Here is a 15,390-nt window from a genome sequence, read left to right as displayed (position 1 = left end):
CATCATGAAGATCATTCCAGGTGGGACACGTCCCTGCATTGGTTAGCTTTTGCTTTGAATTCGGCGGTTCATGAATCTCACAAGTTTACTCCAGCTTCTTTGATGTTCAAGTTCGTTCCCAACACGCCGCTCTCTAACCTCTGGTCTCTGAGTGAAATTCTACCCGAGACAATAGATCCGGATAATATTAAAGATCTTTGGAAGAAGGCTAATGCCAATCTTAAAGTCTCTCATGAAAAGGTTAGGGAAAGATATGATCGTGGACGGAGACCCACCCATTTGAAGGTAGGTGACCAGGTGATGGTCAAGAAGTTTGTTCCCGCGGGCAAGCTTGCCCCCAGATTTCATGGGCCGTGTATCATTCTAGATTTCCTTACGCCGGTCACATTATTATTAAGCAATCCAGCCACCGAGAGGATATTTAGGGTTCACCTGTCACAGGTGAAACCGGTGTAATTTCTGGGTTAACTTGCTTCATATAATCGTGAAAGGAATATGAAGGTTATATATTTTTTTAGTTTTCACTTTTAAGGCATTCTGCCCCTTCTATAATATTTTGCTTCATATGTAAGTTTTTTGTAAACCTTCCCCGCACGGTGAAACTGCCATCCTATCCTTGCCACGGCCATTACCACGCTCCCGTCTCCTGCTCCACTACACACAGTGGCTCGCATCTGAAATGAATTTCTGCACGCTGCTGGCCCCTCAACCTCTCCACAAAGCCTGTGCCCTCAAAAAAAAATGATGATGGTCCAACAATTCTGCCGCCTAGCTTTAATGTTTCAGTGCCCCCGCAGCCGCGTGGCGCCGTGCTGCGACTGGGATAGAGGAAGGGCCCCCTCTTCCCCAGCGAGGACGACATGTGCACGGCGAGCCGGAGCCCTCCTCCCGGCCAAGGCTGATGTGCGGCGCACGACCTGCTACTGGCCCGCAGCCTGTATATGTTCACCGCGGGCGCGGCGTGCTTCAACACCTCTACTCCTCTCATAGTGCGGGCGAGCGGTATCTCAGGGTACTTGAGGGGTCCGAGCGGCCTCCTCTGGACACAAGCTGCAGCGGCCGGTCTGGCCATCCAATTTAATTAACTACATGGACAATTACTGTCAGCAATTACTACACCTGAGAATTCAACAACAATATCTGGTGGACTTAGAAAATTTTTTCCTCAACTTTAAAACTAACGTTTTCCTTCTCAATTCAACCTTCTACAAACATTAAGACAGTACTTCCGCTGTTACTACAAGAATTTTTGAAACTGAATCAAACTAAATTTCAACCATTTCGATAAATGCTTCTGCAATCAATCTTCATATCCACATCATAACTTGGACCTTGTTTTCAAACAAATTTCATGTGTCACCCCTGGAGGAACCTTTGGGGGGGGGGCGAGGTCTGTACCGGGCGGTACACCTCCACGCCGCTTATTTAAAATTTGCGCCAGTTGATACTCCTCTGCTGGAGGAAGTCTGAACTTTATCTACGGTATTAATTTTCTACTTTCTCAGAAGATGTCACTACCTGGAAATTTTGGAGTTTTTGAACTGTGTCATTTTCGACGTATTTTTGTTTTGCTTGTAGTAAGAAGTGTGAACTTTCTCTTCTAGAGGACACTACTGAAGATCAAAAATAGTGCACCCTAGTGCGGAGTGAAAGAACTGTTTTCTTTGGAGAAAATTTAATTTCAAAAGTTTGTTCTTTGCTAAATTTCTTTCAGTCATTGTTTAAGTTGGCAATATTAACCCTTTCTTTCCCCTTGTTTTGAATTTAGCCAATCCCGAATTTCTTAAATTAATTTTCCACCAATGATGTGTTTCTTCTTCATCTTGTGTAGGGGTTTTCTTGGTTAGCCAATAAAGTTTTTGTGGGAGGGTGTTCTCATTCCTAAAACGCCTCGAACTTTCCGCGAGAGTATATAAACTGCTGATTTTAGGGTCTCTGCGCCACTTCTGTTCCATCTTTTCGTGTGTAAAGTACATAGCAGGGGGCGGGAAGCGCCTCTTTCTTCGGCGGCAGTCAACAACCAGGTAATGGCCGATTAATTACTTCTTTTCTTGCTTGCTCAGCAGTTTAACTCTCGGGGCGGGTCCGAAGTTTTTCCATTATGTAACCTTCCTTAAAATGTAAAGAAACTTGTATCTATTCTATCTTTTAAACTACATATTGGGATAGAGAGTGCTTAACCCTCTCGAGCTGATTTCTCCATCCCAGTGGCCTGCATGATCTCTCCGAGGTACTTGAATGTGAGGCCCCTCTTGATATTCCCGTATTTTGTAATAATTCCCTCCGGTGCGTCTTTCAGGTTCGACAGACATTGTGTTTTCTCGAAGGAAATCTCTTGTCCCACTTTCCCAGCAATCTCTTTCAGAATTTTGATTTGTTTTGTTGCTGACTCTATGGTATCTGCAAGTATTGCTAAATCATCGGCAAATGCTAGACAACTGATATGTATTTCCCCTTGACCTTTCTTCCTAACCTGATGGATTTTGTGAAGTCCTTGTGCCTTCATTTCCTTTTTACATTCGCTGATCACTTTGTACAGTATTATGCTGAAACTTGTCTTACTCCCATTCTAATTCCAAATGAAAGGCCTCTCTCCTATAGTTCTTGTATCAGAGATTGTTTGTGTACAGAATCGTAAGCCTGATTGAAGTCTGCGAAAATGCAAACGATCACTTTGCTTCTCATTGCATGTTATCTAAGAAATGTTTTCAGATTGAGTATCTGTCCTTCACAAGATCTTCAAGTCTGAAGCCTGCTTGGTATTGGTATCGTGTGTTCCAGTTGCGACTGTACTCTATCTAGCAGGCACTGTGATAGAATCTTGTATACAGATGATAACAGCGATACTCCTCTGTAGTTATCTACATTCATTCTATCTCCTTTCTTACGAAGAATGTGTATGACTGCACTCTTCCAGTCTTCAGGCAGTGTTTCACTTTCCCAAAGATCTTGTATTATCTTCGTGTTTTCACTGACTGTTTTCGGTCCGAATTACTTTAGTAGTTCGGCTACGATTCTATCTTCTTCTGCAGCTATACCGTTCTTAATGTTCATGATTTGTGATTTGATCTCTAATTCATGTGCTGCTTCTGTCCTCTCATTTCTGTTGATCTGTTGTATCCTTGCGAATTTCTCTATGGGTTCGGGACAATTTTGGGGTTCTTCGAAATGTTTTGCTAGTGTTTCGCAGTTTTCTTTGTTGTTCATTGCCAGTTCTCCTTTCTCGTTTCTGAAACAAATGTTTTGTTGTTGATATCCTGTGATTCTGCATTTGAACGTCTTGTAGAACTCTTATTGTGGCTACGAAAGTTCTCTTCTGCCCCTCTCAACTGATCCTTTAGATACTGCCCTTTCTGATGTCTCTTGTCGTTTGTTTCCTTGTCTCTAAGTATATTGATAATTTGGTTTCCGTTTTGTTGCTGTTCCAATTGTTGTATGCTGCTGTTATATTCTCAATTGCTTCTTCACGTATGTCATTCCACCATGGGTGTCTATTTTGGTGACAGGAATATTCTCTTTAGCTTTCTTAATTATCTTCTCTTTGAATTCTCTCCAAGTCGTTGCTGTCTCCTCTTCCCATTCCTCTTTCATATCTGGTGATTTCAGTTTTGTTATATCGAACTTTGATATCCGTGGACTCTTCTTATTTATTCTCTTCGGAGTCAGTTTGATTTTGATTCTCGTGAGGTAGTGAACGGAGTCGATGTTTGCCCCCCCCTTCTCACTTGAACGTTCATAATTTGTCTGTGTTTTTTGTGTGTTATTGCTACATGATCAATCTGGAATTCTCCTAAGGACGTTACTGGCGAACGACAGGTCTTAGTTTTCCTGATATCCTTCATGAAGTGCGTCGACATTATCTTCATACTGTGCCGATAACACAACTTCACCAGTCTTTGACCATTCTTGTTAGTGAGCTTATGTCCGGGGTAATATCCTATTGTTCCTCAGAATTTTCTTTTTCTACCTAATTGCGCATTGACGTCGCCCAGTAGAATTTTAACATCTCCTTTATGGATTTTCCTCATTGTTTTCCCAAGTTGTCCCAATACCGTTCGACTCCTTCTTTGTCTCTCTTAACAGCATCTTTTCCAACTCTGGTAATTACCCTGCTCTGAGTAGTGTGTTGATATTCAGTGCCCCTATGCACGTCTTTGTTTTGGTGGGAAGTTTGCCAGAGGTCTCTGACTCCCTCTATTCTCGTCGTTGGCCGGACTCCCCAGAATCCGATGATCCGGTTGCGAAGCTACCTTGAGCACCGGTGGATTGGTTACCACCTGGGTTATCGAAGTTATTCCTCTCACGATCCATGTCTACGCTTGTTGACACTTGTTGGTCCAGCTCTTGCTGGGTGGTTAGAACTGGAGTGGCTAGTTCCAAAACATTGTTTGCAGCCGCACCAACTAGGTGAACAGACGCTGTCTCCCTGCCGCTCGCTCCGAGTAGAGACTCAGAAAGATTTGCTTCATTCAGTTCTTCCGTTCTCTCCGTCGTTGGGAAATGGAACTCCTCTTCTGCCTTCGAGACCGTTTACTGTGTTACCCCACAGTATTGCGTACAATAACAACAACATACATACATTGTGCCTGTCTTCTTCATGGTTTCCATGACAGTCTCGACAAACCGATCAATATGGCTGACACTAAGGGCAAAGATTATAAACGTGATACTAAGTTGCTTTCTTCGGAGTGTTATCTATGGATCAAGTTTAAGGTAAACAAAACGACTTATGACACAAAAGTGATGCACTATTTGTGTCTAAAATCACTATTAAACGAACATATTCTTACAAGATAACATTAACACATCTTCAGTACAAATTATATTGTCATGAACACTACCAGGAAACCATAAATGAAGTGTTATTCTTTCTTATACATGTAAATACGGCGCACCAAAACTACAGACGATCTTAACTCATTGCGGCCATTGTTATTATTATTATTATTATTATTATTATTATTATTATTATTAGTATTATTATTATTATTATTATCAATGTTTGGACAAAACTGTCTTTTTCAAAGTTTTTGTGAGATTTATGAATGCCTCTTGAAGGCTAACAGGCTCTCAGTTTCCCAAGCCTACACAAGACAACATTAACTTACAGTTTCTGGCCTTTCAAGGCAACACTTACAATAGGAAAATGATTATATAGGGGTATTTCATACCCAACCTACTGGGCCTTCATGCAAAAAGAATAACGATTAAATAACTGACCCGAATGAATGGAGGAGAATACTTGGAATCCTAGATTTGAATACTTAAAACCTAAAGGGCACTAGGCCTATGAAACAGGGGCTATTTCCAAACTACTGAAGGGACTCGTATAAGGTTAAACGAGTGCATTACGTGAAGGAAGGGAACAGTTACAAAACGTAGTCACCTCAAGATGAAGGGGAGTGTATAGCCTATGTTTTTCTATTCCTATGTAATGTGCCGTATAGAATAAATTAATTTATGTTTAATGTTGTGCTTACTGTAGCTAGCAAGTCAATAAGTGTAGTGATCCCCAGTGCACTGATCCCAACACGTACATACATGGATGCATGGATTTTAAATATAGATTCCTACGTCTTTCAGCATTCAGTCTGAAAGCCCCTGTGAATTTAGTAAACGCCTCCACAATCCTTCAACTGCGACTAATGTTTTGGCCTCGTTAAATTCTACACTCCCTTTTAAAAACCATCTTCACGTTGGTCTCTCTCTCTCTCTCTAATTCTCTTACACTCCAGGGCTGAGTCCATTATTCTCCTAGGTAACCTGTCCTCTTCCATTTGTCTCACAAATCTCACCAAGGAAGAATTGATTTACGAATTGCTTATTAGGAATGTTCAATCTGGAGGCACGGTTGCGGCAGATACCGCCAAGCTTAAAGAGTCATTAAAATTACCAATTAGTATCCCAACTTTGGGAGAGAAGGAAATTGAGGAGGCTCTCTCCACGATCACGGATAACACCACTGAGTTAGCATCTGTAGTTAGTTTTTTTGAAGTAAGTGATCCATCCCCCAATCAACTGAAGAGAGTGCGGGCAAGGTTGTTTCACTTTTACAATAGAGTTAGGGAGCTATTGTCTCTTAAAGAAGGCCATGCTAAGGAGGCTAGTAACCTTGTTGAACACTTTTCTGAAATGTCAAATAAAGTTCTTCAATTGTTGACTGGGGCAGCTATCCCCAAAACCGACCAAGCTCCTGCTATAAACATGGTGAGTGAGGAAGATTCTTCCAAGGGTGTAGAAAGCAGCAACGCAACAAATTTCTGCCCCATAGGAAACCGTGTCTGATCGCCGTACATCCATTCCACCATTCTTTAAAAAAAAGGCTAGATGTTGTAATTTTGGGAGCAAGTGCTCTTTGAAACGAGGGATTTCTGCCCTTTTGTAAATTCGAGCTAGTAGCTCAGGAAATTGAAAAACTAGGGGCTTAAAGCCCAAAGTGTTAAAGTTCTGAATCTTGGACTTTTTCCCAATCTTGTTTAATGATTGCTACTTGTACCTGCAATATTGTCATGAAAATCTTGTAATGTGTGAAGTTCTAAAATATAACCTTCAGTTTAAGTTTTAAATTCAATTCTTGACTTTGTAGTTAGACCCACTCATCCTGGTACCTTCTTACACCTCTACGTTCCACAAAGAACCCCGGAACAAGTGGTAGCAGAGCGTGGTTGAATGGGTCTCAATTAAGCCCCGTTTGTCGGCTAAACACTGAATTCGTTTCGAACTCCAAGAATTTTCTTGGTTGCTGGAAATTTTCAAAAGTTGTAAATTTTCTCTCATCATGCCCGACCCTCGCGAAGTCCTCCATCCCGGCTACTTGTCTATTCTCGATATGGCTTTCCCGTACCGAACTGAAAGCTGAGTGGACTCGGGATATCTGATTCAAAGGTAGGAACTAACGAACATAAAGGTAGCAAGAATAACTGCTATTACAAACAGGTGATAACAGTAGCTGGAGGGTACTCGTAATGAGGAGATAAATGCTATGTTAGGATTGAGGCGTATATGGTTTAAGCTACACGCATAAAACGGCTTCACGTGTGGCGAGGTCCACTAACTTTCACCCTCTGTCCGGTGTTGGGCTGTTGGCTTGGCGCGGCTGCCTGCTTCCTTTCCTCGTGCTGGCTAGTTGGGAGGTGCTGCACCCTGCTCCCTCCGGATGGAGGGATGTTTCGCAACCCAGTAGCCTTCTCTCCAACCTTGTGGCCGTTAACTGAGAGCTGCTGCTCTCTAGGTTTCTGTGGAGGAGGAATGACGTGGTTTCGCCACATACATATTTCATTCATGTCGTTTCGCCCAACTAAGGACTTCCCCGGGCTTTAACATTTCCCCAGTATTCCCGCATTCGTTGTCGGTGTTGTTCTTTGTTTTCTTCGGTCCACACCTTTTCGGTTTTCAGCTTCAGCTTTTTTGGAGACTCTCGTGGTCTTGAAGTTTCCTCTTAAGTGGGTTGTGCTCCAGGATATCATGATTTGAGATGCCCACCTCCTGAAGATCTTTCTCTACCTCACTGAACCAGGTCGCTTTTGTATTTTTATGTTGGAATTAAGGGAAGATCAGTTCAGTTCAGTATTAGGAAAGGTTATTCCACTCAACGTGTAGGATTCCAGCAAGATATAGCAGATAACTTGGATTCAGGAGATCAAATGGACTGTATCGCGATTGACCTGTCTAAAGCATTTGATAGGGTGGATCATGGGCGACTACTGGCAAAAATGAGTGCAATTGGACTAGATTAAAGAGTAACTGAATAGGTTGCCATATTTCTAGAAAATAAATCTCAGATAATTAGAGCAGGCGAAGCTTTATCTTACCCTGTGATACATAAGAGGGGAGTTCCCCAACGCTGTACTATTGGACCTTTATGTTTTCTTATGTATATGAATGATGTGAGTAAAGAAATAGAGTCAGAGGTGAGGCTTTTTCCGGTTGATGTGATTGTGTTTAGAGTATTAATAAGTTACAAGATTGTGAGTAACTGCAACATGACCTCGAAAATGTTGTGAGATGGACAGAAGGCAACGATATGATGATGAACGGGGTTAAAAGTTAGGTTGTGAGTTTCACAAATAGGAAAAGCCTCGTAGTTTTAATTACTGCGTTGATGGGGTGAGAGTTCCTTTCGGGAAGCTTTGTAGGTATCTAGGTGTTAATGTAAGGAAAGATCTTCATTGGGGTATCACATAAATGGGATTGTAAATAAAGAGTACAGATCTCTGCACATGGATAAGAGTGTGTTTAGGGGTTGTAGTAAGGATGTAAAGGAGAGGGCTTATAAGTCTCTGGTAATACACCAACTAGAGTATGGTTTCAGTGTGTGCGACTGTCACCAGGATTACTAGATTCAAAAAATGGAAATAATCCAAGAAAAAGCAGGTTGATTTGTTCTGTGTGATTTCCGACAAAACAGTAGCGTTAAAATATGTTGCAAAAATTTGATCTGGGAAGAATTGGAAGAAAGAAGACTAGTTGCTCGGCTAAGTGGGAAGTTCCGAGTTGTCAGTGGAGAGATGGAGTGGAACGACATTAGTTGACGAATAAGTTTGAGTGGCGTCTTTAAAGTAGGAAATATCACAATATGAAGATAAAGTTGGAATTAAAGAGGACAAATTGGGGCAAATATTTTTGTAGGAAGGGGAGCTAGGGATTGGAATAACTTACAAAGGGAGATGTTCAATATTTTTCTAAATGCAGATCAGTATTGATTGATCGATTGATTGTCCCAGGTTCGTTTTCCTGCAGGGTCAGGAATTTTAACCATCATTGATTAATTTCTTCGGCACAGGGGCTGGATGTACAGTATATGTTGTCTTCTTCATCATTTCATCTTCATCACCACGCGCAGGTCTCCTACGGGTGTCAAATCAAAAGACCTGCACTTGGCGAGCCGAACGTGTCAACAGACACTCCAGGCACAAAATGTCATATGCAATTTTAGTTTTGTTGTTGTTGTTTCTGGTATATTTTTCGTGTTCTGATAAATTTTTTATTAGTTTTTTAATTTTCATTTTCTATTGTTTCCGTTGGACCCAAGATTTTTCTCATGATTCTAATTTCCAGTGCTTCTTGTTTATCTAAACTATAGTTGAAAATGAGAAACTCACATGCATAAAGACATTTTTGTTTCACAACTGTATTGTAGTGCCTTATTTTAAGATTTTTAGGTAAACAGCTCTTGTATACATGCTATGTGATGCCATACGCTTTTTCCGTCTTGTGTGCCCTTCTTTCTACAGCAGATTTTTCTAAACCTTCTTGAAATACTTCTCCCAGATATTTGCATTTCATTACTTTCTGTATTCAACCAATTCTGTCGTCAAAATTTTTTGACCGTTTTTTAATATTTTTTATAAATTTGGCTTTCTCTAGATAGATTCTGAAACCCGTTTTGTTGACTATTGTTTTCAAGAGATTGATGTGTGTAGTGCATTTGTCAGGCTCTCGGAATGTATAGCAAAATTGTCTGCAAATGTCAGGTAATTATTTCATCACCTTTGTTTCTTTTCTTCTCCCCAAATTTAATATTACTAATAAGAGTGTGCCTGCCCTAGACAGTAAAGCTATGGAAATTTTTAGCGTAAGGCCTTGAATTCGATTCCTAGTGAAGAAATCGTGAAACGTTGAGACTTCCATTTCGAGTTTTATCAGCGTACAACAGGAATTAGTAAGAGAATAATTCCACAGTACACAGGTTACTGCATGCAAAGAATCAGTCTATTCCAAATGGTGTCGATACCTTTCCATTACCTTGAAAGATAGTCCCTATAGCAAAAATGTAATTTTTAACGTCTAGGCTAAATTCAGCGTAACGAAATGCATGAAATTTCCTTCAATACGGGAGTATAATATACTGACCTATATATGGGCAGTTTGGCACCATCCTTGTACCAGATGACAAGGGTCACCTTATCTTCGCTGATGGGTGGCTCCAGGTCGCATGGGAGATGGGCAACGCCACTTACGACTGCTGAAGTCTCCGACATCATCACTGGAACAGAAACAAAATTAGTTGTCATTAAGGAGGCTTATCATGTACAAGGAATGTAAATAACTTAGCGTGGCTATTGCAGGCTAGGCGCAGACCCTCCTAGGTTGATCCTCAATTGAAAGTAGGTGGCGTCTGCTGTGTGAGGCACTGCATGTAGTTCTGATGGAGGAACGTGTTATGTGTTGTGTGGTGTGTGTAAAAGAGAGTACAAACACTCAGTTCCTGATCAACTGGAACTAACCATCCGTGGATATAATTTACTCCTTGGCTGAATAGCAAGCTTACTGGCCTTCGCTTCAGAAGGCCCCTTGTTTGATTTCCAGCCGGGCCGAGAATTTTAACTGCATTGGTTAATTTCTTTATCTCGCAGACTAGGAATTTGTGTTTGCCTTAATACACATCTACACACAACGCATCACCCTGCCAGCTGCCAGTGAGATGTGCAATTGTGAATACGTCCCTGCATATTAGGTTGCCTACAAGAAGGGCATCTAGCCATACAACTGTGCCAATTCATAATAAGTGCTGACACAGAGAAATTGGGGAAAAGGCCAAACAGTATAAGAAGAGGTGAAAATCTGCAACATCGCCAGGAATCAAACCAGGACCACTCAGACCAGAGGCTAGCATGTTATTATTCAGCCAAGGCAGCGGGCATGTGCGAGTACAAGGAATAATAGTTCTAAACATTCAGATCGAATTACACAACAGAATGATGTAAACCATTAGATGTGCATTTTCATTTTATATTTTCGATTTAATATTCATATGACAATACAGTGGTGTAGCTTACGTTGCCTGATTCTTACCCAGAGGCCGTGGGTTCGATTCTTGAATATTCCAAGGAATGAGAGCAGTAAGAGCGATCACTCAGCCTCAGTGACACGAAATGAGGAGTTTTGATTTCTTCTTTTTGGTATTTCTTTAACGTTAAACTAACACACGCGTGTAAATTTAGGAGGGCGAACGTATCCCCAGGCGGCAGCTACTGATCCCTAAACGTGGCCTGCCCTAGTGATAATGATTTCTATCAGGTGGTTTATTCCCTATGGACAAAAGGGTGCCAAGTGAGCGCAGTCAAGAGCACGGTTGTTATATTTTTCGTCGATTATTTAAACATGTTACCATTTAAATTTTTCTGAAGAGGTACATTGGCAACAGAGCTGTGAGGATTTCTGTTGGATAATGAGAACTTCCGTTTTAAAGCCTACTACCGTCATAAATTACACACCTGCTGGGTAAGCGAGGTGTCAGGAGGTCAAATGTATGCCATTTTCTTTGTTGCTGGCTGGGGATTGGTTACCTGTCCCAATTATACTTGGACGGAGAAGATTAACCGGAGCGTGGCATCTCCAATATTAGTTCAATTTCCAGGACAAAGATAACATGAGAATGGGAGCACAAAGTAGTAATAAGTACTCCTTCATTGTGGGGAAGCCACTAGAAAAAGAGAGACCACATTCAAAGATTCAGAGGCGCTAGAATGGGAAGAACTAGGATTGAGAAAGGAGGGGTAGTGATCTCAACTGAAGTACAGGTGCGGCATTTCCTAGGTGTGAATTGAGGGAATCTATAGGAAACCAGTGTTGCCGACAGTGGAGTTTGAATCCACTATCATGCGAATTCAAGCTCATAGCAACACGAACCTAAACGTTTAGCGAGCTGCCTGTGTCAGAAAGCGTGAGGCCGGTCACGAAACCAAGTATCACGACCGAGTATGTCACCACGCTTAATATCACGTGGTACTCCAGTATCGACAGGCCATCCGTCTTTTTTAGCAGTCGCCTTAGCAAGACAATACCCTTACAAATTGTATAAGCCACAGTATATTATTAAATTTAATTTTTATATATAAAACTCAAATTCAGGCAAAAGCTGCTGAGACGTTACGTCTGGTCAACACTGTTGCATGGAGTAGAGATTTGGACTGTCGAAGCTTCCTCCATGAACAGATTAGAGGCCTTTGAAATGTGGTTATATAGGAGAAATCTCAGAATAGACTGGAAAGATTTTTTAATCAGTAATGAGGTAATAAGGAGAGCTAGATGGAGCGTGAGGAGGCAAACATCATCGAAGCCAGGAAAACAGCTTATTTAGGCGACGTTCTACGAGGGAGAAAGTACGAGCTTCTATACCTCACATTACAAGGAAAGAGGAGTTGGTAGACCACCGGTATCATGGCTCGAAAACATCAAAGACTGGATTTACATCAACAACACCGAACTACTCTTCATGTGTCCGCCTCCATGGCTAAATGGTTAGCGTGCTGACCTTTCGTCTCAGGGGTCCCGGGTTCGATTTCCGGCAGGGTCTGGAATTTTAACCACCATTGGTTAAATTCTCTGGCATGGGGACTGGGTGTATGTGTCGTCTTCATCATAATTTCATCCTCATCACGACGCGCAGGTCGCCTAACTAGAAGGACCTGCACTTGGCGAGCCGAACATATCCTCGAACACACCCGGCACTAAAATCCATACGGTATTTCATTTCAACTCTTCACGTTAGCTAATGATCACCAACGTCTGGGGGAATCTATGACGGAAGCTACAGGAAAAATGAGTCTCAGTGGAGCTCATGTAGCTATGAACTAATATATGAACTTCATGTAAAACTATGATGATGTGCTTTGATTGCTTTCCATAAATGCCCCAAGTAAATTGAGTAACATCCATATTAGGTATAATTTACGTCCACCATTTTGAATATAAAAATCTTTTTCTTCTTATTTTCCCACTTCTTCTAACACCTGTGTGCTGCACATGTTGATTTGGCACTGTTTCTAGGCCGAATGTCCATTCCGACGCCAATCCTTTGGAGGGATGTAATCATTATGCAGGTTTAGCACATTATTTCTTCATAAGCAACGAATAAAAGTGCTTACATTGCATTGACCATGTGTATTATTGAGTCGTCTTCCCTTCTTCCCCCAAACCCCGCATGTAAGTGTTTTTGATTTCATTTCGCTCGTGTAGATTTGGGATTCTAATTCTTTCAGATCATTTTCTGTCAGTTTATACGAAGTCGGTCGGGTAGCGTTGTTCTCAAAATATGTGGGGTTTTTCTGAATAAGCCTGTTTGAGCCCATTCTTTTCAAGTATCCCACGCATTCGATTCTTCACATACGCATTTTGTCTGCCATTTTGGCCACGTTTTTATATATTTCTGCAATAGGCTTTGGGTAAAGAACGCCGTGTTTGGTTGTTGATACTAGGATTTTTCTCATTATTTTACATTCCTTCATTTCTATTTGCTTTTTTACTGTGTTATGTTGGAGAGTAAATGATTCAGACAAGTATAGAGTTTCAGGTTGTATACTGTAGTGTCGGATTCTTCAATTGGAGGAGACATTTCATAAAGTGAAATGCAGTCTTCATTTTCGGAAGTCTTGGTTCAATAGAATTAATTTAGTTACAATTTGTTGTAATACATTGACTTAAATATTCAAATTCTTTCACTCGAGAGATCATTTTGTTGCCAGTATGGACTTCATCTCAACAACATCAAGAATGCAATGTCCTCTTTGTATACATTTATAGGCATCTGCATTAAAATATCGCTAAATTTAGTTTAATCATATTAATTATTTAAGTCGATTTTTAATTATGTAAGGTGTTGTAAATATGAGTGTATAAATTTCACTAGGGTTGTTTTAAACTTGGTAATTATTTTAGGAAATTAATTTTATTTATTTGAGGTGAAGGCCTATCCATTGAATATAATATTGTACTGAATCATCTATAATTGGGTAAAAGGCATGTTGAAGATTAATACGAGGGCAGATAGGAAAGTAACGCACAATAGTTTTCCTCCCCTGGTATTGCAGCTGGAATACTGAAATTTCACGATGATATAATTTGAAGTTTGGGCTACAGAAGGTATTCAGTTTTCCTGTGCTGCTCTTGTGAGATAATCCTGAGCTACTAAACAAACATAGCACGCATGATACTGGCGTCCAATTGTGAAGAGTAGCGAAATGTAATTCGATATTTTTGGGCCAATGGGAATGCACGGAGTGAAATTTACATGAAGAAACTGTGCGAGTATGGGGACAACTGTCTGTACCGTAGCAATGCCTCCACGTGGTGTGCATTGTTCCAAAAGGGCCGTGTGAACCTTAGTGATTCTCCACGCTCCTGGTGGCAGTAACAGCTTCAACTCCGCAGAATGTCCGCGCCATTGAGGCAGCAATTTTGTACGACCGGCGTGTGCACCTCCGACCCTTATCGCAGACGTGAAACATTTCCTATGGTGCTGTGTACGACGTTGTTCATGACACGTTGAAATTCCGTAAAGTGAGTGCTCGTTGGGTGCCTGAGAATCTGACAGACAACCACAAAGGCGAGCGAACGATGAAACGCATGGATCACTTAACGGGTTACGCCGGAGAAGGGAATCGTCACAGGAGATGAGTCGTGGGCGTAACATTACACGCCCGAAACAAAGCATTTCTCTATGGAGCGGAAACATGCTGGTTCCCCAGTACGATAAAAATGCATAGTGACACAATCTGCTAGGAAAGTGCTTGAGACAGTGTTGTGGGACATGATTGGTGTGTTCTTGGTGGACTTTGCTGAACACGGGACCACTGTGAGTGCTGCAGCCTACATTAAACTTTGATCAATTTGCGCAGTGCCCTTCGTGACAAACGCCGCAACATTAATTCCGGCAGTGTCAAACTTCTTGATGACAATATCTTTACCCATGTTGCTGCTCCTCTTCGTGAGAATCTCGCCAAATTTGGGTGTGAGGTACTCCAACATCCACAGTACAGTCCGGACCTGGCACCGTCGGACCTTCATCTGTTTGGTCCCATGAATAAAGTCCTGTCGGCCAACACTTTGCGACAGGTGCGGAAGTAAAATCAGCAGTCCGCAGATGGCTATATTCCAACCAAACGGACTTCTACGAATAGTGAAAACCGTACCGCGATAGGAGAAATATGTGGAGAAACTAGGTGACTATGTAGAAAAGTAGATCCAAGATGTAAGTTCATTTAAGATTTGTTTGCTTTTGGTACATACAAAACATTTTGGGAAAATAATTATTGTGTACTTTAGGATTTGCCCGCGTAAACTTATATATCTCTCATCTGGTGCAGTCTTGTTATCTGTCATAAATTATGTTTTTATTTATTTATTTATATACGTAAAAGTTGCCCGCTACGGTGACATTCATCCCATTATGTAGTTATCACCGAACGCTAGTAAATACAATTGTATTGAAATGATTACCTAATGTGACTTTCATTTAACCCCCGAGTCAGAATTGCGCTGGGCGACGTTTTCACGAAATGTCAGCAGGACAGTCTCTGACCTGTCTCCTTTCATATTCTATAAACATTTCGATGGTCTAGATTCTAGAACCATGTTGTTCCAAGTACCATTTACCTTAGTTTTCAGTAG

General features: G+C 41.3%; 1 protein-coding gene across 1 annotated transcript in view; it reads right to left on the bottom strand.

Moving 5' to 3' along the window:
* The window catches only part of LOC136864405 (nephrin-like), a 1,213,465-nt gene extending 1,198,678 nt beyond the window's left edge, over positions 1 to 14,787 (bottom strand). The window contains exons 1-2 of the mRNA XM_068226736.1: positions 14,688 to 14,787; positions 9,853 to 9,985 (exon numbers count right to left, since the gene is read on the bottom strand). Of these exons, the coding sequence (XP_068082837.1) occupies positions 9,853 to 9,985; positions 14,688 to 14,787 (233 nt within the window). The remainder of the gene's footprint in view (positions 1 to 9,852; positions 9,986 to 14,687) is intronic.
* Between the last annotated feature and the right edge of the window lie 603 nt (positions 14,788 to 15,390).

Source organism: Anabrus simplex, chromosome 1 (assembly GCF_040414725.1).
Source record: "Anabrus simplex isolate iqAnaSimp1 chromosome 1, ASM4041472v1, whole genome shotgun sequence".
In the NCBI taxonomy this organism is placed as follows: domain Eukaryota; kingdom Metazoa; phylum Arthropoda; class Insecta; order Orthoptera; family Tettigoniidae; genus Anabrus; species Anabrus simplex.
This window is presented reverse-complemented; position numbering and strand designations above follow the sequence as displayed.